At 41.9% G+C, this 24,333-nt stretch overlaps 1 protein-coding gene across 12 annotated transcripts in view; it reads right to left on the minus strand.

Annotated features, from left to right (window-relative positions):
- The window catches only part of FAR1 (fatty acyl-CoA reductase 1), an 80,047-nt gene extending 62,813 nt beyond the window's left edge, over positions 1 to 17,234 (minus strand). For 4 of the 12 annotated variants that reach the window (XM_087878549.1, XM_034417130.3, XM_087878534.1 and 1 more), the window contains exon 1: positions 16,993 to 17,234. Coding sequence is in view for 4 of the 12 variants with exons in the window: in XM_034417128.2 (XP_034273019.2) it covers positions 16,993 to 17,136 (144 nt within the window). In the remaining 8 variants the exon portion in view is untranslated. The remainder of the gene's footprint in view (positions 1 to 16,992) is intronic. The other 8 variants (XM_087878552.1, XM_087878548.1, XM_087878538.1 and 5 more) reach the window with 2 other exon arrangements.
- Positions 17,235 to 24,333: the final 7,099 nt, after the last annotated feature.

The following is a 24,333-nucleotide window of genomic DNA, read 5'->3' on the forward strand; positions in this document are numbered from 1 at the left end:
CTTGAGCTACGTACATATGATATTTTCTACTATTGCTGCCTTCATCTTTAAAGAAAGCAGTGATGTTCCTTCAACTGAAGAAGTCAATGATCCCGCAGCATTAGGCCCAGTATCCAAAAGATCATTGGACTATAATTGCAAAAAAAACCATGGTTGAAGTGGATTAACTTAATCTCTTAGTTGGAGTGCGTATGGATGCAAACTTTACTAGTTTTGGATAACTTTCATTCAAATTTAGATAGCAAAAATGCAGTCTTGCTTGTCCTATTAGATCTTTTGGCGGCATTTGCTTTAATCAACTATGATTATCAAAATTATTTCCATACATGAGAGTAATCTGTGGTGAGCTTACTATATGCACAAAGATAAAAAGATTCCGCGTTTCCCACCACGAAGGAATGATTGGTGAAACTGACAGAACTTGCTGAGGGGGGGGGGGGAATACCCTGTCTTCTTTAATTAATGAAAGGTTATCACTGACGTTCATCAATGACTGGAAATCCTTTCTGGAATTTTTGTGTAAGAAAGTAAATTATTTTGTGAAGTAATGGTTTTGATGAGTAGAAAGACTAGGTTATAGAAAGAAAGGAATTATGATGAAACCTTAGAGAAAGAATTTTGATATCAGAGGCCTGAGAATTGCTCCCTGTGCGGTCACATGATTGCATTTTGGGTGCTTTGTACCAGTGATGGTTTGCCATGGTGATTGTACCAGTCATGGGTTGCCAGAACACGGTTTGCACCGGTTCTATAGAACCAGTAGTAAAACCGGCAGGAGGCTCCGCCCACTGACCCCGACATCATCAGAATGCTTCTGCGCATGCGCAGAACAGCGCGCACACACACGGCCCCATTGCGAACCGGTAGTAAAGGTAAGTAGAACCCACCCCTGCTTTGTACCCAGCCCACAGTTACCACTCTTTGCAGCATCCCTCAGTCATATGAATGTGATCTTTATTTCTTTTTTTGCCAGAAACTAGTCTTTACTTCTGGTTTCTGGCAAAAAAAAAAAAAAAAAAGCCCCTTGCAGATGTTTGCTTAATGATTATGATATTTCAGTTAATAACTGCTGCAAAAAAGGTGATAAAATCAGGCACACCGATATGATGCCCCCGTAATAACAAAGTTATATCCATAATTTCAGGCTCAATTACAGTTGTAAATTGAGGACGATCTGTATACTCTGCCCGTATTTGTGTTGGACTCTGAGGCCTCTCTGGGTCCTCCCTAGTGTGGTAGACCATGTATGTACAGTAAGATTAGATATGCTTTCATATGGTCTTCCTCTATTGTGATATTGTGATGAAGTGATGGCATGTGGGAAAAAACTGTCCTTGTGTCTAGTTGTTCTGGTGTGCAATGCTCTATACTGTCGTTTTGAGGGTAGAGGTTGAAACAATTTATGTCCAGACCCCTCACATCCTGGATATAAATTGTTTCAACTTCTACCCTCAAAAAGATGCTATATGGCACTGCGCGCCAGAACAACTAGACACAAGGACAGTTTTTTCCCAAATGCCATCACTCTGCTAAACAAATAATTCCCACAACATTGTCAAACTGTTTACTAAGACTGTATTACTATTATTATTCTCATCCTTCCTATTACCTATCTCCTTCTACTTATGACTATAACCTTGTTGCTTGTATCTTTATGATTTATATTGTTTTATTTAGTTTCCTAGTATGATTTTGATTGCTTGTTTAGTATCCTATGACTATCACTAAGGGTTGTATCTAACGATTCTTGATGAATGTGTTTTTTATGTACACCGAGAGCTCATGCACCGAAGACAAATTCCTTGTGTGTCCAATCACTCTTGGCCAATAAATAATTCTATTCTATTCTATATATGTCATCCGGTGCAAAACGTACTTCTCTTGATTCTAGGTAGGACACATAGGACATATTACGCAAAAGACCTAATCCATAAGTCTGACATCAGGGCTCAGTAATAGAGCATTTCAATCTCTGAGAACACTACCACAAATCTCAAAGTGACTGTTTGGAAAAACAAGACTAACAGCCTGACTGAGTGAGAGGTTACTGCACTCATGTACAGCAAAATGTTTTAGGCTATTTCAAAAGTCTCAACAAACACAATAGGTTTTTAATACTTTCTTTTGCCATTGAGTCAATATTGACTTTGGCAACTACCTGAACAAGTCCCTGTAAGTTTTCTTGGTGAGATTTTGGAAATGATTTACTATTACTTGAGAGAAAGTGAGTGGCCCAAGGTCACCCAGCTGGCTTTGTGCCAAAGTGGGACTACAACTCAGTCTCCTGGATTCTAGCCTAATGCCTTAACTGCTACACCAAACTGGCTCTCTTTCTACACAGTACAATTGTTAATTTCTAAATAAGGTTACTCACATGCAATCACTGTCTCACATGCAAACTTTAATTCCATAACCAACCTATCTATCTTCCTCTCCCTTCCCACCCCTGTATCCCAGTTTAAATCCTACATCAATTCAGCCACTCTGTGCATCAAATAAAGTGACCTGCAGTACACAAAAGCGTATGCATTTTAATACAGTGCATCAGTTGAAAATGTGCTACTTGACTCCTGATTTTTTAATGCTTTCTACAAAATTGTAAACTTGCTTCATTAATTCTTTTTGAACTATTTTATTTTCTTCAAAAGATTAAAATTCAACCCCCCCCAAAAAAAATTGAACAGAAAACAAACCAACTAAACAGAAACATTGAAAAGATATGAATTAGAAAAAAAACCCAAAGGATAAAAATGCATACTAACCCCCCTAGTTGAACACTGAGAAATCTATGGCAACATTAATAGCTACTTTGCAAAAGCAGGTCCAAAATTTATAGGTCCGTACATCTATTTGCAACCCAACTGACCTATAATACATGACATATGTGAAACAAAAAATAGTTAAATTAATAGGTTAAATTAATACTTCATTAAATTTCAACTTTTTACATTAACATTAACAGAGTTATAGAACCAAGACCACATATTTATCATATATGTGATAAAGTTAATACCACTTTATTGTCTGACTAGGTGGCTCAGTGGCTATGTCACTGAGCTTGTTGATCAGAAAAGTCGGCAGTTCGGCAGTTCGAATCCCTAGTACAGGTCTCCTGTGTGACCAGGGGGTTGGACTAGATGACCTCCAAGGTCCCTTGTAACTCTGTTACTGTTACATAATAGTGCCTTGGTAAGACCACACTTGGAATATTGCATCCAGTTTTGGTCGCCAAGAAAGATGTTGAGACTCTAGAAAGAGTGCAGAGAAGAGCAACAAAGATAATCGGGGGTTGGATGCTAAAATATACAAAGAATGATTGCTGGAATTGGGTATGTTTAGTTCAATGAAAAGAAGGACTAGGGGTGACATGATAGCAGTGTTCCAAATCTAAGGGGCTGCACAAAGAAGAGGGAATCAACCTATTTTCCAAAGCACCTAAAGGCAGGGCAAGAAGCAATGGATGGAAATTAATTAAGGAGAGAACCAACGTAGAACTAAGGAGAAATTTTCTTACAGTGAGAACAATTAATCAGTGGAAAGACTTGCCTCCATAAATTGTGGTTGCTCCAACACTGGAGTTTTTAAGAAGGAACTGGACAACCATTTGTCTAAAATGGTATAGGGTTGCCTGCTTGAGCAGGGCAGGGGAGTTGAACAAGAAGAACTTCAAGGTCCCTTCCGACTCTGTTATTTTGTTAATCTTTCAGGAATGCTTATACCCACATCCTTTATCCTTCAACTTCCACACCTTTTTACTAAATTTGATAAAAATTTGCAGGTAAAATTAAAGGTGGGGGGAAGAGTATATTATAGTATTAACAGGTAATTTCATACAATCCGTTGTGCCTTCACATCACTTCATAGAACCTTGCTTCAGAAAGCTCCCTATCTGTATTAGAATCCTATACTTCAGTCTTCATTATAATTTTTCCATTGGTCATTTTTTTTGGGGGGGGATACATTCACTTTCATGAAAATAAAGATTTAATATTGAAGCAATTAGCAATAGATCTAGACTGATCTTTTAAATATTTTTATCCAATATTCTTAATATGCTATTTATGGTTCAATAATCCCTTATAGCTTGTGCATTTCTATAGATATTCAGACAAAGCCATTTATGCAAACCATCTGCATGTCCTGTTCTCTCAATAGAAGCAATCTGTCCATAAAGTGATATGAACCGGTCTGTAATGCAAGTTTGACAGATGGCTTGATAATAGAGGTTGAAACGGAGTATTGGCAATTCACCTTGTTCATTCGGGTATTGTAAAATCTTAAGCTTTCCTTGGTCTTTTATTTATACATAAAAAATTAGTTTTCTCTGCCATTCATCTTCAATTCTTATTGGTACCACTTGAATTAAAAAGATGATTCCCATTTACTGCTGCTGTTCTTCCTAGCCTGAATAATTTTAACTTTCTCCACCTCAAAGTATTTGCCATTATTCCAAATCTATGAACAGTTCCAGTTATTTATTCCTTTTTTTCTTAAGTAAAAGTTATTATTATTAAGCCTATGATGAGAACATGACAGAAGTAATAACATATACACACGATGTAAAAGTTATAAATCTATATTATTTTGACATTGCTGTATATGGTCTAAATTTAGGCTCCCAGTAAACCTTTCTTCTACTTTCTTTGCGTTTCTTCTTTTGTTTCTATGTTTTTCTTGATTGTCTTCTTAAAATGAGCCTGGTGGCACAGCAGACTAATAGCTTGTTATTATCATCCAGCTGCCTGCAATTACTGCTAGTTCGAATCTCCCCAGGCTCAAGGTTGACTCAGCCTTCCATCCTTTCTAAGGTAGGTAAATTGAGGACCCAGTTTGTGGGGGCAATAAGCTGACTTTGTATAAATATACAAAAGTATGAAGGCTATTGCTTAACGCATTGTAAGCCGCCCTGAGTCTCCGGAGAAGGGTGGCATATAAATCAAATTAAAAACAACAACAACACATTGATGAGTAATTAACAAAAACAAAAACCATGTATCATATTGGAGTTGGAAATATTTTTCTGTATTATTTGTAGCACAAATAAAAAAAGCTTCCATGACACTTGGAAAAACAATTAATCCTCCTTTCTGTGTTGCAACTGGAAATATTGAAAGGTGTACACATAAGACACGTAGTAACATTGAAGTTTGAATCATAGGCATTAGTGGAAGCAAGTTTAGAAACTTAGATATGTATCTTTGACACAGCTTTAATAAAGAAAATATTTCTATTTGTGGAAGAGGGTTCTATATATATTCTTGTGCTACTCAAGGGCCATTTCCTTACATTTCTGGTTTAATTTGTGTGAAATGGAGCCTCAAATATATGTGTGAGCACTTTCTTTCAAACAAATAGAGGCTTTTTCTCTATTTAAGTTGTGGGTGGAGTACCTTCAAGGTCAGCCTAATGAATTTCTTGCAGCTCCTTCATAAAAAGAAATGATGAACATAGTGATTGTGTTTACACCCTAGAAGACCTGTGACGTTCACTTAAAAAAGAAATCTCTTATACTTTCGTCTTGGTGTTCTTGGGAGAAAATGGCTAGAATTCTGGAAGATCTGGAGGGTATCAATTTGGGGAATTGATTACACAATGTCCTTGGGTAACAATGTTCTTGGGTAACATGGAAATAAGTTCTACATTCATGGTACAATGCCATACTAATAGTACTGTCTGTCTAGGCATAAGTCAATAGTAAACTATTCCAATACAAACTTGCTGCCCTCACTTCTGTTTATCCTTAGATGGCTTCTTTCATTTCTGCTCCTAGTCATAGCATTTACCACTGCCCAGCAGTACACTTGACTTGCAGGAGAGGACAATGAACTAGGTGTGAAGGACCCATACAAGACTAGGAGTCAAGGATTTGACTAGAAAGATTCCCAATAGCATCATTAATTTTTTCCCTATTAAAACATGTCTTAAGTTGTATCTCCAGATGTTCTAATTTTTTTGTTCGGTCAAAATATATATGGAACCAAATTTTGAAGGCAACCGGCAGGCAATTGAACCAAGCAGATAAATCTTTGGGGACCTGATACTGATGGACTTAACTCAGAAAAGTGGTGCAACGTGAGAAATACAAGATTCTGACCATGCAGAAGACAATTCAGCACCAAAAAGGAAGAGAGACAGTGCTAGGCAAATCCTGGAAAGTTGACTGTGCATTTTTAAAAATGATTCAGGGGAAAAAAAATATTTCAGATTTTGCAAAATTAGCTCAACTTTTCATCCTTCCTGCTTTAAATGCCACTGTTTTAAGGAAACTACTCTTAAAGCTACAGTCCCAGTTTTTTCAGATGTGCCCAGAAGCCAAAAGTGAGCAGGTTGCCTTAATAATAAGAGAATGTACTACACTTGCTTGAAGTTTGAAATACGTTTTTGGATATTTTTGAAACATACAAAAATCTTAAAGGGAAGGAAATTAGGCCAAATTATTATAGTCTTGAACTAAAAAGATAAACCCATTTGAACAAGTCCTACTACTTCTAAAATCTTTGGAAAAGTACACCACCTGTTGTCCTCCCTGCTGTTTATCCTTATCTGGCCTCTTTTATTTCTGCTCCTAGTCATAGCATTTGCCATTTGCCTGGCTTCTTTCCAAAGTAAGAATGCAGTCATATACTTTGAGGTTGTCCTTGGGCACTGCTAGAAAAAGGAAGGAATTGCTATTTTAACACTGGTACAGCTACAGGCATCTTAAGCCTCTTTCAGTCATGAGCTGAGACTGATATGAAAGTAATAACATATGGATCCAGGAAAGGGGGTTGGAAAGGTACCATCTGAGCATATCTAAAACAAGAACAAGTAGAAAATGGTCTTCATCTGCAATTTAGTTAAGAGTAGAACTATTTATAACAACTCTTTCTAAATCTGTGACTTGGCTGATCTTTTCTGGATTGTTGAGCTGCAAGTTTTAATAAAAATTGAATTTGCTGGCATGAATGGAATCAGTCTGTTGAGAGAGATAAAACTTCTATGGTCTTCTCTCATATGCTATGGTCTTAAAGAAAATTCCACTAGAAAGGGAGCACACAGGAAGTAGAACAGGGCTTCTTTTGAAGGTCTGTGTCTTATTCAGTCAAGGTCCTTAATTGATATAATTGGTGAGTTTCTTGACTTTCCTGACTGGGAGAGGAATATTGCTAGTAAGTTTCAAATGGTATTGGAAACTAAATCATAAGGTCAGTTTGACTAATTGGAAATAGAAGTTTACTGGTCATACTCTGGAATAAAATGGATTCTGCCCAGAATGGGGATCGGTTGGAATGTAGTTCTCAATAACATGACATTTGTCATATTATTGTATCAAGGACCTTGAGTTTCAAATAGCCGGTGAATTAAATTCATTTGGATGATTGAAAGGTGGTTGTTTCAGGCTGTTTCTGTATATAAATATTTCTGTCCAAAATGAATATCAGAACATAGTTTCTGTGATTTATTTTTTTTAATCTAACCATCAAAGTCTTCCTGTTTTACATAATCAGTGAATTCGGTTGATTTAGTCAGATGTGAAATAGGCATTCTGGCAGTTGAGATCAATTTATTTTAAATTTATTTTGGCTTTTTACACTGGCATTAGCATTGGGGAAATATCTCCATTGATGTCTTTTCAATAAAGTGTCATTTGCCTATTTTTTTTTTTTAATTGAGCAGTTGGTTCTCTTCATTCAGTGATCCAAATCTGACAATCTGACTAGTAAGTAGCATAATTAACTTTAGAGAGGTTTGAAAACAGTTTAAAGGAATGATCGCCATCTAGTGGTTAATAAAGGAAACTTGATGCCAGTGTCTGGTTAAGGTCTAATAATGCCCTTCTTTTGTTCTGTACTTACTAAAGGCCAGGATATTCTGTGGATAAGTCACACAACAGATCTTCTACCCATGTTTCATGGTAGAAGACTTTTTGTGGGATATGATAGGCTTTGCTTTCTACTTATCTCAAAATATGAACCGCTAAATGCCCATACAGAGAAAAAAAATGATAAAACAAATAAAAGATGTACCCCTATGTATCACAAGTATTGTACTCCAGGAAAATGAAACAGACAAACAATTTATAGTATAGCAACTAGCAGATATTGATACCATATAAGAATATCTAAATATTTATTTATTTAAAATATTTGTGTAATTGCAAAGAGTTGGTTTCAGGATGAGTAACAATACAAATGTTTTAAATAAATAAATCCCAAGCCTTAATTTACTGTTGAATTCCATACAAATATAGGCCTATTCTTACCCACATTAGAGCACAATGGAGGTGGTGAGAAGGTTAAAAAGATGATACATTCTTTCTGTGTTGACCTCTCTCCTCCTCCTCCCTGGGGTCACTTCATGTGTGACCCTGTGGACTATATATGTTTGATGAGAATTTAAGTTTAAGAGATAACTGTGAAAAACAACTGCAGGCCATTGGCCACCATGTACTGTAGGGATCTGTCGGAAGTGTTTTTTTAGGGTTTTATTCTTGGACTTCCTGGCTAGATCAAGGTCTAAGGGCTTCTACCTGAGTGATTATCTATGGGGGACTGCTTGCTTGCTTGTTTGCTTTATGTCTAAGTTAGCACTTGGATCATTAATACTTTGTTGAGAGAGGACTTCACGGGTTTTGTGAATAATGCATGAGCACAGACTATTCTAGCTCTCTTTTTTCCTGGAATATCAGTCTGCGGATCAGGCTACTTGCTGGGATGCAAAAATCCATTTGACCGCTAGAGCAAACAAATTTTTTTTTGCATCTCTTTGGATCATTTCCAACCTGCCATTGCATCCAGTATGGCTTGCAGCTGCAGGCCCATATGTGGGGCCTTCCCCACAAAGTTTGCTCTCTCTCCCTCCACCCCAAAGTCTCATCCCTTTGCAGAGCTGCCCTTGCAGAACACTAGGTGGAGCACTTGAAAGATCAAATCTGCATACAGAGTTGAAAACATATTTTTGACCTAAACCATCAGTGATTGGATCTTTTACATTTGAAAAGTGCTAAATATTCATTACCTGCTCAGACCATAAAAATCGACTTCTTATCAAGATGCCACATGAATCAGGTAGACAGATGGATAGTGGCAATCAGTGAGATTCTCTCTTTTCTGTCTCCCTCCCATTTATGTCCTGATAATGGTTTTGTTTACCAAGTTAATTCCTATTACTGGATCCAGGAACAGTTAATTACAGTGTACACTGTGTTTTGATTACTGGAATTTATTTACTGTCTGCTGGATGGGCATGCAAGAAAGTTGCAAAAACACCTAAAACAGGCAAAGAGTTGCCAAGAAAAGCATTAAGGCTTTATTCTGTGTCAAATTGGAGAAGAGAACAAAACTGTTTAAAATATTGTTAGCACTATACGTCCCAGTAGAGTGAAAATGGCAAGCTTCACAGGGACAATAGAAACCTCATATGTCATCAGACAGGAGGATCATGTCTGGCATCACTACAGGGATAGGCTTTGAGTGGAAGGTGGTGGGAATGTGGATTTTGGATGCGGTAATAGCCAAGATTCCAGAGCAGAGGTGATGGTGTAACCATTAGTCAGCTGGGAAACTCTGGTGGCTTCCAGGGCACTGCTCTACAGATAATCAGATGTGGATTTGTATTTACAAAACCTGGCCTTGCTGTTTGTGTAGCAATATCTCTGCTTTTTAGGGAGGTGTTTGGTTCCATGACCAGGTTGTGTAATGGTATGTGGGAATTGATCCTGGGAGACAAGAGATAAGAGACACAGCCAGGGGAATGGTGACGTAAAAGGCAGCCTTGTATGGTAGATCACAGGAAATACAGCCAGATGAGCTGATTCTACTTTATTTAAGGTTGCATTAACAGAATTTTGCAAGTCTGAAACTACATTTCTATCCCACCCCCCGCCAGCTCCTTTTAAAGCACAAGAAACTAGGGAGCTCCCTTCTGAGCTGTCTGCCCTGCACCTCTTCCTAATATGGGCTAAATTGCCTTTCGTAGGATTGTTTCTTTGGTTGCATCCTTTTCCTGGTCTCCTAAGGTCATTCCCACATACCATTGCAGGTTGGCAGCAGAGTTCCCCATTTGTAGCGCTAGTCTTTGCTTGACCCACAATTGGAGATATTCAGGAGTTCACGACTTTCATGGCAATCATAGACTTGATCCAAATTATTGATGGCCTGACTCAGGGAGAGTCACACATTAGATCTAACTTTTATTTTGGGGCAGTGGCAATGTGATCTGGACTGGGAGATGTTGTCATCAGTTCCTTGTCATGGATAGATTACTTCTTGTTAACCATGGAGTTTTCTGTGGCGGTTCCCCAACCGCAGGGAGAAGGGACCTATTTGACCAATTCACCCCAGATATTTGATGGATCTGGTAGGGCTCCAGAGAGAACCTGGTGTAGGTCACGAAGCTCTCATGCCTAGTTCATCTAAAACCTTAGTTGTTGTTGGGAATGAATAGCTCATGGCAACCTTAGTTTGGATTGCACTCTCAGGTGAGCTTTGGGAGATGAATTGATTTAAGACATGCCTAGCACACTAAATGTAAAGAGCAAGGAAAATGACCTTAACAGAATTAAGCCAGATGCTTTACCAAAGCAACACATAGAAAAACATGGCTTAAAGTCCAAAACAAGCAAACATATATAAGTGACTCAGATACCTCCCTAATTCAATTGGGTATAAGAAGGGGAGGAGGCATAGGTGTTGCAACAGAGAAGTCCTGAAAATTCCGGAGTCCCAAAAGATAACAATGCTTGGTTGAGAGGACCCAGAGTGTTAGCTTTGTCAACTCATACAGTACAGAAAGAAGGTAGATATTCCCTCAAAAAATAGGGCCCCGTACCATGTAAGTCTTTTATAGATGATAACCAGCAACTGGAATTTCACCCAGAAGCATAGAAGCCACCAATGTGGCTTGTAAAGGGGGAAAATCATGTGGGCATACCAAGGTAAGTCCACCATTGCTCATACTGGTTCCATCTGGACCAGAAGTTTATGAGTGGTCTTCAATGGCAATTCCATATAGCACTGCAGTAGTTGAGATTTGAAGTGACATTATGAATATCTGGAGGGCTACCAAATGCAGGAGAGGGTCTATGCCTGATATAGCTAGGCAAAGACACTCTGGGGCCACCTGTTCTTTTAGCAAGAGCTGTGAGTCGCAGAGGACTTCCAGATTGTGCACCTTTCCTGAATGGGAGAAGATCCCTGAACTTAGGTGGTCTCGGCAGCTACAGCCACTAGGTCTTGGTAGAAGTAAATTGGAACTAGTTTCTCCCTGTCCAGATCCTCACAGCCTCCAGGGATGGGGTTTTGACATTGTTTTAACACAAAATAGAAAACTTATAAGATAGAATGCAAAACATTTGCTATGGCAAAATTAAAGATTATATGAGCAGAAGGGTGCAGAACTTAAATAGGGCAATTGATATGCAATAATGGGTGTATTGATGGAAAAGAAATATTCACTGTGACTAATACATGATGTGGAAATTGGTACAAGCTGTTCTCTCACCAGTACACTGCTCCACGGGTGAATATTAATAGGGACAGTACCAGGGGTGAAATCTACTTATCTTCCTTACCAGTTTGGAAGTTCATGCACTGCATGTGCGCGTATCACATGCGTGCACAGAACCTTTGCACATGCGCAGAGGGTAAAAAACAAATTATTTCCTGGTTAAAACCAGGAAGTAACGTCACCCAGGCGGGTGGACGGAGCCTTGCGCCGCCATCGCTACTGGTTCTCTGAACCACTGGCCACAATTGCTACCGGATCATCCTGAATCAGGAGTATTTCAGCCCTGGACAATTCATATTTAGGAAATTGTTGGATATGTAAAATCAAGTCCTGCCAGAAGTTGGCAAATGGGCTGTTTTCAGCCTCCGGAGGGCCTCTGAGAAGGGTGGGAGGCTGTTTTTGCCCTCCTCAGGTTCCCAGAAAGTCTCTGGAGCCTGGGGAGAGCAAACGACGGGCCTCCTCCCCCCCCCAAGGCCTTCCAGAGGCAGGAAACAGACTGTTTCCCTACTTATGATGGGCCCAGAAGGCCCGAAAATCAGCAGGCTGGTGCACGCATGCCATAGGTTCGCCATCACGGACCTATTCTATTGCATGATCTGCTGTAGGATAAAAATTCCTAAATGCTGACTTTCTTTTTTATCAGTTACTTTCTGTTAAAATACCTACAAACTGCACTGTTAACTACTGCCAGGATACTTCATCCTTTTAACTGGAAATCACAGTTAATCCCTTTGTTAGGGGTAGCTGAAACTATAGAAGTTCTCATGAATATCGGAGAGAAACTCATATATGAAAAACTATCCTATTTTAATTTCAATTTAATCTGGAAATGGTTATGGAGTACAATCATGTGTATGGGTTACTGCCATACCAAGTCCTGAGTTCTCTTTAAATAATTATGATTATGTATTAATTATGATCATTTTTACTATATAGATCTCTTAGATAATCTAAAAACTGTTTTTAAGCATACTTAAAATATAATCGTTTTGAAAACGCTAGAGTTAAACTGTCAATATTTTTATATTTGTTTTGACTTATTGATATCTAAAGTAAGAATTTTATTCAATTAAACCTTTTACATTTTTTTTCATTTATGTTATATCATTCTGCTTTTTCACATACTCTTTGCATTTTGCAACTTTTATGAATCTGTCTTATTCATAAAATTTATAACTGTGTTTCCCTCTGTCTTATTTTCCTTTTTAAAATAAAAGAAGGAAGAAGAAGGATAGCATTTACCTGACTGGATTTCATATTGGCTTACTGCCAATTCAATTGGGTATAAGAAGGGGAGGAGGCATAGGTGTTGCAACAGAGAAGTCCTGAAAATTCCGGAGTCCCAAAAGATAACAATGCTTGGTTGAGAGGACCCAGAGTGTTAGCTTTGTCAACTCATACAGTACAGAAAGAAGGTAGATATTCCCTCAAAAAATAGGGCCCCGTACCATGTAAGTCTTTTATAGATGATAACCAGCAACTGGAATTTCACCCAGAAGCATAGAAGCCACCAATGTGGCTTGTAAAGGGGGGAAATCATGTGGGCATACCAAGGTAAATCCACCACTGCTCATATTGGTTCCATCTGGAGCAGAAGCTTATAAGTGGTCTTCAATGGCAATCCCATATAGCACTGCAGTAGTTGAGATTTGAGGTGAGGTTATGAATATCTGGAGGGCTACCAAATGCAGGAGAGGGTCTTTGCCTGATATAGCTAGGCAAAGACACTCTGAGGCCACCTGTTCTTTTAGCAAGAGCTGTGAGTCGCAGAGGACTTCCAGATTGTACACCATGCCTGAATGGGAGAAGATCCCTGAACTTAGGTGGTCTCGGCAGCTACAGCCACTAGGTCTTGGTAGAAGTAAATTGGAACTAGTTTCTCCCTGTCCAGATCCTCACAGCCTCCAGGGATGGGGTTTTGACATTGTTTTAACACAAAATAGAAAACTTATAAGACAGAATGCAAAACATTTGCTATGGCAAAGTTAAAGATTATATGAGCAGAAGGGTGCAGAACTTAAATAGGGCAATTGATATGCAATAATGGGTGTATTGATGGAAAAGAAATATTCACTGTGACTAATATATACTGCCTGATTCACATGAAAGAGGGACACAAATATTTATTTCCCTTAGATATTTGCTATGGAAAATTTGAATGTGTATTAATGTTCAGGGGGTTGGCAAATTTGTGATTCATAGTGTCCTTGATTTTCTTATACAAGCTGATTGTTTATTCAGATAAATTTTTAATTGATTCTGAGATCCTCTCCTCCCTACTGAGCAAGTCTGAGCAGTTTTCCAATGCCTCTATTAACAGAGCCATTGGGTGTGATTGAATGTGCAGGAGCAAAGGGGACAGGGGAGATTGTTGTCAAAGAGCTTTCCCAGAAAGAGACCCAGATTAAGAGACTATGCCAGGCATCCTCAAACTATAGCCCGCAGGATGGATACGGCCCGCCGAAGCCATTAATCTGGCCCATGAGGGACCATGAGGGTGCTCTGCCCACCCACCGGCCCCCACCCTTCGGCAGACTGCAGGACTTACCTTTGCAAGACTAGAACTGGAAGGTAAGGCCAACGATTTTGGCTGGCAGAGTGATTCTGGGGAGGGGGGGGGCGGAAATCGGCTGCGCCTTTTGCCAGCCAAGGAAAGAACTCAAAGATTTGCCAGGGACTTCAGTCCACTGTCGCTCTGCTGGGGGTGGGGGAACTGAAGGGTCCCAATGGGAGCGGCTGTGATTGCCACGTAATTATGCATCACTTCCAAGAGTCGCGCTTAATGCCAGGTACCTGCGCGCTTTCCATTCATCCTGGGCAAAGCAGAGCAGAAGCAGAGAGGGGTGAGAGGCCCGAGTGCATGCTGCGTCCTAGCACAGTGCTATCCCATGCCAGCCAGACTAGCCTAGAAGCAGCAGATCCCCCGGTCATGGGCTGGATGTGGGTACTGAGGCAGGGGGGAAGGCGAGCAGGCAACCCTCAGTGGAGAGTGCCACCCTGGCACTAAGCGCAACTCTTGGAAGTGATGCTTAATTACACAACAGGTGAAGCATCTCCCATTGGGACCCTTCGGTTCCCCCCCCCCCCCCATCCAGCAGAGCGATGGTGGCAAATCTTTGAGCTCTTTCTTCGGCCTGCGAAAGGTGCAGCCCTTCACTTGTGAGGAAAGCTAGGTGGCCCGTGGAGAAGTGGGGTTGGTGAGACATGAGCAATCTAGGGAGCGGACGCCACAACAGCCACCCCATCGCTCCCCCTCCCACCGACGCCACTTGCCTGCCCATCCTTCTCCCACTTGGCAGCTCCAGAGTGGTGGCCGGTGAGGCTGCCTGCCCCTGAAGGAGGATGGATATCTCTGCCCCTGCAGAGGGAGGCAGGAAGGGGATCCAAGCAGTGGGGGGAGAAGGTGGCGGGGCGGCTGTTGTGGTGCCTGCTCCCTACCTCGCTCACGCCTCAGTGGCCACTGAGCCCCTGCCTTGGGGCTTCTTCACCAAATCTGTTCCGAGCAATGCCTTGCCCAGTCCGATCCTGCCTCTCAGATGCAAGGAGCCCTTACTTGAGTCTGTTGGACGCGTTCGGCACATGTGGAGGAACCTCCGGGACAGCTAGCGAGATTCCAAAAGTGGATTGAGACTGCCGCAATCCGAATAGAATGAAATGGAATGGAAATAGGAGAGAATGGAATGGGAATAGGAATAGGAATGGGATGGGATGGAATAGCAATAGCAATAGGATGGAGTCGGAATGGGAATGGGAATGGGAATAGGAATAGGATGGAATGGAATAGAATGGAATGGAATTCAATGAGGTATCCCAGGGCACTGCCAGGATTGAAGGGGATCCTGCAGAAGATACCCCAGGAAAGAGAGAGATATGGAAAGAAAGAGAGAGAGAGAGATTGTGAGAGAGAGATAGTGAGAGAGAGACTTGTTGATTGTCAGATCCTTGGGGCTGAGAAGAATTGCTGCAAAACTGAGTATCCTGAAGTAAACCACTAAACAATTAAAAAAAACAATCTAGTAAAAAAAAAGTCAACCGAAAGAGCAACATGCAAACAAAAGCAAATAAAACACTCCCAGGAGTAAAACAAATAAAATTTTAATTTGTGTGTATTGTTTAATGGACTGCTAAATTGGCCATGCCTACCCAATCACATGACCACCTAGCCACACCCACGCAGCCAGTCCAGCCCCCCAACAGTCTGAGGGACAGTGAATTGGCCCCATTTAAAATGTTTGAGGACTCCTGGACTATGCAGGCCCAAACTGGATGGAGGAGGAGGGGAAAAGATTCAGGGTAGCCACATCCTAGTATCTCTCAGGATGCATCTGGGTGGGTTAGAAGTTACAGCTTTAGTTTGACAAGACTCTGTCCTTTCGATATAAGCAAATAAATGATTGAACTCAATTGGATCTTGCTGTCTTATCTCTGGACTTGTGATTGACACTGGGTTAAGCTAGAAAACTCTGCTTAATAGCACTAATTGCATTAGTTACGTAGTTGGGTAATGAAATATTCCAAGGTCAGAGAACTCCAAGGATCTTACAGTTCAATCCTGCGGTACAAATATTTGCTTCTATCATTACACTACATTAATATGTTGGGCTATCATTTTCCGTGGGGGGGTGACACCAAAAGAATTAAGGATCTATTCTGATAGCCATCATTGGCAGTTACAGAAATGCAACACATTTGAGGGACTTTGCTAATATTCAACATAAATTTATGCCTAATTTTTCTGCACTGATTGCATCATTAATTGGTCTTAGGAAGCAGGGTGCTCCCTTCAAGTAGGATCACCAATCTCAACAAGCTTTCTTCTATTCAAACAGGCATCCATTTTTATTTTTTTTTTATTTTTTTTTTGCTTCTTCAACCCCTTTGGGCTGTAGGCTGATTACTGGGCTTTCACTTTGGGATCTCTTCAGGGGTGAAATCCAGCAGGTTCTGACAGGTTCTGGGGAACCGGTAGCAGAAATTTCAAATAGTTCGGAGAACCGGCAAATACCACCTCTGGCTGGCCCCAGAGTGGGGTGGGAATGGGGATTTTGCAGTATCCTTCCCCCAGGAGCGGGAAGGGAATAGGGATTTTGCAGTATCCTTCCCCTGGAGTGAGGTGGGAATGAAGATTTTGCAGTATTCTTCCCCTGCCACGCCCACCAAGCCACAACACGCCCACCAAGCCACACCCACAGAACTGGTAATAAAAAGATCCACCACTGGATCTCTTCTTCTACAAACCATTCCAGAAATTAAGAATAACCTCTTCTGTAAATTCCAGAAACATTTTACCTGTCACCCCCATCCCCAAATGTAATATTTTTTAATGAGGCATCTTTGGTCCAATAAAACAGCTTTTCAGTATTGGTGCCACCTTCTCAAAGGTAACAAATGTCCTATAGATATCTGAATAGATCACAACAATCAGGAACATCTACATATGTTTACAAGTTCACACATTGCAAGGGAAAGGGAGCACTATTTTTCTCAAGTTAACTAATCACTTACATTTCTGGCTTGCAGAACAGGCATGTTCTGGTTAAGTTGAATGCAGTGCAGATAGAACACTTCAGACGTTTCTGTAATAACGCAAGAAACAATGTAGTCAAGAATGAATAGGTCCTGAATGGGGAGATGTTTCTTAGAGGGCATCTGCCCACATAGCAGGGAACATGTGTGACTTTCAAGGCAGAAGATCCAAGACAGGCTTCAGCCTATCTGACATTGTTTCAGCAGTGGCCTGGGTAACAGGATGATGGTTTCATTGTGATGACATGTCCTCAGCAAACAATTAGTGAGGTACCTTTGCATTGTCACACATGTAAAAGATAGCAGGTATGAATATGAACATGGACATGAACAGAGGAAATGAATTAATTTAATTTAATTTAATTTATCGCATTTCTATGCCACCCAACTCCCAAGGGACTCAATACAATGAATACAAATAAGTGGGGACAGTAGGACAGAGAAGGTAGGCACGCTGGTGCGCTTATGCATGCCCCCTTTACGGACCTCTTACAAATGGGGTGAGGTCCACGGTAGACAGTTTAAGCTGTGGGGGTTAGAGGATGTAACAACGGAGTCAGGTAGAGCATTCCAGGCATTGACCACTCTGTTGCTGAAGTCGAATTTTCTGCAATCGAGTTTGAAGCGGTTTACCTTGAGTTTGTATCGATTGTTTGCCCATGTATTATTGAGGTTGAAACTGAAGAAGTTGTTGACAGTAAGACGTTGTAGCAGACAATTTTGTGTACTATGCTTAGGTCAAACCACAGGTGGCGCAGTTCCAGATTGTCCAAGCCCAAAATTTCAAGCCTGGTGGCAAACAGAAAAAGTAAATGAGCCCACTGAAAAGTTAAATCAAATCTCTCCAGGTTGAGTTTTGCACTTGGTGGTTTCATGAATACACTCATGTAATTTGTTTACTACAGAACCAAAGTAATTTCCTATTTCCAGGATCTTTTTCAGTTTCATAATTTAGCCTAAAGTCTTGTTATTCACTGATAGTCTCCATTCAAATCAGATGTGACTCTGCTTATTTTGCTAGCCCAGAGAAGGTCAGTCAGGTGCTGCCACCTACTGAAATTATAAAGATATTATCCAATGAAATTGCACATAAAAGAATGTATTTTTTTTAAAAGTTAAAAAAATGAGGATGATGCTTATTTCTGTGCAGAAGGCAAAAGGAATAGCAGTTGAATTTTAGGTACAATAAGACAGACAATTTTCTCTCTTGCATCCGAAGGCAACATACTATTGCATGCTGACAAAACAATGAATGGACTGCAAAGCTTTCAGAAATTTGTGGTTTTGGCTGGTTATTCCTCTATGTCAAACAATAAATATTCTTCCTACCAGGGTCTGGATCTGAAAAGACAATATGAGTGTAGAAGAATTCAGCTGCCGCCTACATGAACATGATTCCCTCATTTTACTTAATGGTACAGTACCATTTGTGTTTGTTGAAATGGGACATTATATTCAATCAATGCTTTCTGATAAGCCTTGGACCTTTTTTCATTCAACATATTTTTTAAAAAATTGTTAGGATTCTGATAATACTGATATGATAATAAAACATCCTAAGAAATAGATAGATAGATAGATGAGACAGATAGAGATAGAGATAGATATAGAGATAGATAGATGATAGATAGACTATATATATATATATATATATATATATATATAGATAGATAGATAGATAGATAGATAGATAGATAGATAGAGAGAGAGAGAGAGAGAGAGAGAAAGAGAGAGGGGGGAGGGATGCATGGATGGATGGATGCATGGATGATAGATAGATAGATAGATAGTAGACAGACAGAGATAGAGATAGATAGAGATAGAGATAGAGATAGAGATAGAGATAGATAGATAGAGATAGATAGAGATATAGATAGATATACTATAGATAGATAATAGATACATAGATACATAGATAAATAAATAAAGACAGACAGATAGAGATAGAGATAGAGAGATAGAGATGGATAGAGATAGAGATAGAGATAGAGATAGATAGATAATAGATAGATAGATAGATAGATAGATAGATAGATAGATAGATAGATAGATAGTTAAAAGCCTCAATACCAGAAAATGATAGAAATAAAATACAGCAAAGTAAATTGAAATAAACATCAATATAGGAAAGAGAAAGTAGGGAATCTGGAGGAAAGGTAGGTTTAAAATAACAGTCAAGAGAACATTTGGAGATGAATAATACTGATACAATATTCAAGAAGGCTAAAGTCTGACCCTGGTTTACATACTGTGCTAAATCATGGTCTGTCTAACCATGTACCATAAGTAATTTTGAAGAACATATTAAACCTCAATGGCTTCGGCTGTCACAGCATATTAGTCTAACCAAGAAAGAATATTGTTGCTTTCTCAGAGATAAATGCCTTGCCTCAGACCCAGGGCTGGAGGCACAGGGGCTGGACAGGCCAACCCCCAAGGTCCACCCTAACCCAATGACCCCTTCTTACCTTAGCCACGCCCCGGGGGTACTTAAGGTCCAGCCATGTGGTCCTGGCTCAGTTCCAGATCTGTACCTGCAATGATAAGATGCCTTGTAAATAAAGATCACTGATTTAAAGAACTTCTTCGTGATGGAGTTATTGGGCACGATCCTTGGACATCCTTAACAATATGGTAGCAGAGGATGGTTAAATAGCCCAACCCTAATACTCCAGGACATGCCAGGGGACTCCATGCAAAGGACCACGACGGACAGGGTGAATACCAGGGCATTCACCAAGAAGATGGCAGAACGACCTGCCCAACCCGAAGCCACACAAGGAGAGGCACCCGAGATGACCGGCCTACTCCACCATCCATGCACCCCGACCAGATGCGACGAGGGGTGGAAGGAAACCGAGAGTCCGACGAGCGAGAAGCACGACCTAAAAGAAAGACTCCTGAAGCTAATAGACTCGGCACAAAGCAACACCGACCTCATCGCGGAACTCCGAAGCCTGGTCAAAGGCTGCGACGCAGCGAGTGGGGAAGATGAAGACGAGTCGGACTACAGCGAGAAGACGCGGTAGGAAAAAACTGCCCCCACCAGAACTTCAACGAAAAGGCCAAAAAAGAATTCGCGCCCTTTTTGCGGCGGCCATCTTGGGAGGTGACATCACCAAAGATGGCCGACCAACCACCAATAGATTCCCGAGATTTAAATCTCATGGCGGGAATCGGGGCCTACTCGAGAGTAACCACCCAAAACTACCGCGGCGAGCAGGAAAACCCCAAGCCAAAAACTATAAGCTCGCCTACCGAGCCCGAGGCAACAAAGCAATAGAGTTGATCACCGTGGCCCTAGGGGACAAAATGAGGCTGCTGGACACCCACTCCAGTGCCAGGCCAAAGCGCAGAGGAGACACCGACATGAGGGGAACCAGCGCTGACACCCACCCAGGGGAGCAGACCGCTACCGCGCAGACCCAACACTACCTACGACTCCCAGGAAGCCCACCCATGGGGACGGGACACCGAGGGCGATGGAGCTACTCACCCGACCGGCGACCAGGACCAGATCCAGGATCTACGGGACCGTCTGCAGGCAGGGGACGACCATCGGCGGGCAGGGGTCTCGGCCCGACACTCGGAGGGAGCATCCACGCGAGGCCGGGCCATCCGGGACCATTCGCGGCCCCAGCGGGACTTCCGACCTTCACCGGCAATCCTCACTGCTTTCCGAAGCTCCAGGCGGTGATCCGAAGCGACTTCGACCAGGTGAGGCCGGCCAAAGAGGAACCGAAGGCCCATCCGGAAGATTGGGGCCTTCACCCGGGAGCTGCAGAGACGAGCTCCTCACTCCATGGCGGCTGGGCTGGAATGAACTTCGGGCATGCGCAATGCCTCCCTGCAAGAGAAACGGAGCAGAACATAGAGCTAGACCAATGCAAGCACATAGAAGCAAGTCAGTTCAGACTTGCCACAGTCATCCCTCTGCCTTATTGCGAGTATCCTTATGTGAGAAACCATGGGCAGCAACACAATGTAAGTAATTTAACTTACAATTCAGGGACTTTACCAAGTGACTTTCCTAAACTGAGACTAGATGGGGAGAATTTTCTGGACTGGAACCAACAGCTCCAAGTCACCCTGCTGAAGGAAGACCTACTATCCCTAGTCACTGACCCCCCAGAAAAATCTTGGACTTTTGAATTAGATTGCACCCATCATAAGGCTTATTATATTGTTATTGCTAGCATTGCCCCCAGCATTTACCCTAGCATTAGCCACTACTTAACTGCTCTAGAAGTAATACAGAGGATGCACAAACTATTTTACTGTCAAAGCGTAGCAAGCACCACCAGACTCTCCAGGGAGTTCTATGCCACCAAACTCAAAACAGGGACTCCAATGAGCGAGCATTTGCTGTCATTAAATGCCACCAGGGCCCAATTGACACAAAGGGGTGAGGTCATAAGTGAGAGAACCATGATCAGCATCATCGTGAACTCTCTGGACCCCAGCTGGGATACATTTATCACACAGATAGATAACCTTGGCTCAGGGAAACTTACACTAGAATTACTAACCAGCAAACTCATAGCCAAAGATAGTATTAGAAAAGACTGCTCACTAGGCCGTAGAGAGCAGAGACCCAGCAGGAAGATCGAACCACAGGGCAGGAGTCACAGCAACACAGAGTGCTACATATGTGGATCAAAAAACCACTACAAAAGGGACTGCCCTAGGAACGTCAGGGACAGGGACAGGCCACACCGGAGGGACAGGCCAGAACAAAGGGCGAGATACAGCAACAGACACTCACCAGATGACAGGCACAGGCACAGAGACTCCCCTAGCCCCAGAGACAGGAGAAATTAAAGGGACAGCTCCAGAGAGAGCCAGACTGGGTCACTGTATGGACTGGGGGATCAAGAACAACACACTGATCAGGACAGGAAAGTAGGCACATGGCTACTGGACTCAGGAGCCACCAACCACACCACATATGACCAGAACTCACTGACCTCATTCACAAAAGAAAACTTTATAATTAAGGTGGCTAACCAAAACAATGTGCAAGTGACAGGGAAAGGCAACACACACGTGCCAGGGATAGGAACAATACAGGGAGTGCTACTAGTGCCAAACATACCCTATAACATCCTTGCCACACTAAAACTGAGCAAGGACAACAACGTTGAGGTGACATTCAAAGAAGGGAAGGCACACATAACTAGAGGGGGCAAGAGCATAGGGAAAACAGTGATCAGTGGGGATTTGCCATTCTTCCACCCAGTCAGAGAAACACAACCCAAGGTAAATAACCACCGGGAGATGAAACCAAACAACTCAAATAACACAAATGAGGAGAACAACAATGAGGAAATAGAGGGGGTCAGCCATGCACACACCGCCAGTGACCCAAGAGAGCAGGGGCCCCCCAGAGAAAGGAAGCCAGCGATAGGGATGCTAATGCATGACAACTGTGCACACCTGCTACATAGGAGACTAGGGCATATCAGTTTTCCCGTGGTACAGAAAATGATGGAATGCTCCGAAGGTGTAAAAATAAAAAATTGTGAGAACTATCTCGAGTGTTCTATTTGCAAAAGATCCAAATTAAAAACCAAACCCAGGCCCAAAAAGTCAGTACGCACAACCAACTCAATTTTCCAACTCATACACATGGACCTAGTGGGACCACTAAGGCCCTCCATTAAATACAGGAAGAGGTTCTTCTTGACCATAGTGGACGATTTCAGCCGTTATGGCTTCGTATACACCCTGAAGCACAAAAATGAGGTATTCCAAAAATTTAAAGAATTCTATGCAAGGGTGGAAACACAACATAACACTAAGATTAGACAAATAATGTCAGACCGGGGGTCTGAATTCTTGTCAAGCGATTTCTCGCGATGGCTGAAGGCACGCGGGGTAGTCCATTACACATCTTCTCCATTCTCCGCCTTCCAAAATGGCGTCGTAGAACGAAAAAATGGAACCCTACAGACCATGATGAGGTGCGCACTAGAGGATGCCGGTTTAGGGCAGCATTTCTGGTCAGAGGCACTCATCTATTCAAACTATACATTAAACAGGCTGTGGTCCAGTGTACTGAATAAAACTCCATATGAGTTGATGTACCAGAAGAAACCACAGGTGTCTCACTTACACATATTCGGGGTCACAGCTGACGTGCACATCCCCAGGCAATTGAGACATAAGGGAGACAAAGTATCCAGAAGGTTGAGGTTCATGGGTTACGAACCAGGGATGAAGGGATACAGATTCATAGACAGCAATAACAGATTTGTAGTGTCACGAACTGCTGTCTTCCACGAGAATGCCAACTGGTCCAAGATACACCTCAACGAGGTGTCCCTTAGCAAGGACGGACCAGAAGGTGACCAAAAGGTGACAGGGCACAACATAGGAGAGGCCACAGAACAGGAGAAGGGCAGACCCAAGAGGCAGGAAGTACAAGTGAAGGAATGGAAGGAGAACCACCCCTGCATTAAAGTGGACTTACTCACTGAGAAAGAAGCTAAATACCTACATGACACCGAGACACCCCCAGCCAGGCCAGTCAGGGCAAACAGGGGTAAGGCGCCAAAAAGATTAGAGGACTACATGTTATCCCTACACACTAACCAACTAACCCCCAACACATATAAGGATGTGCTGAAGTTACCAGAGGGAGAAAGGACAAAGTGGGAACAAGCTATGGAGAGGGAAATGAGCAGCCTAAGGGAACTAAATGTATACACCCCCTCCGAAGTCCCAGCAGATAAAACACCCATAGGCACCAGGTGGGTCTACAAGATTAAAACATTAGAAGGAAATAAAGTCCTCTACAAAGCTAGACTAGTGGCACAAGGGTTCGCCCAAAAATACCCCGATGATTACACAGAGACATATTCCCCCACAGTCAGGGCTGAAAGCATGAAATGTGCACTGGTAATAGCATCACTACTTGGCCTAGAAGTACATCAGTTTGATGTACAAACCGCTTACCTGCACGCTGAGCTCGACAAGGAGATATATGTAAGAGCGCCACCCAACCAAAGCACCAGGAAGGGGGAAACCTGGGTCCTGAACAGGAGCCTGTATGGACTCAAACAATCAGGGAAATGCTGGTACGAGTGCCTGTCCAAGACTCTGAAATCCATGGGGTTCTCAGCCACCTCTGCTGACAAATGCTTCTTCACTAAGAAGGTAGGCAACTCTGTCGAATATGTCTTAATATACGTGGACGACATACTGTACATCAGCGATCAGGCTAGCAAATGCAATGACTTTGCCAACGAGCTAGGGAGACACTTCTCACTGAAGATATTGGGTAAAGTGGATAAGTACCTAGGGGTACAAATCACAAAG

This window comes from Pantherophis guttatus, chromosome 1 (assembly GCF_059756535.1).
Source record: "Pantherophis guttatus breed Tessera chromosome 1, ASM5975653v1, whole genome shotgun sequence".
NCBI classification, from domain to species: Eukaryota; Metazoa; Chordata; class Lepidosauria; order Squamata; family Colubridae; genus Pantherophis; species Pantherophis guttatus.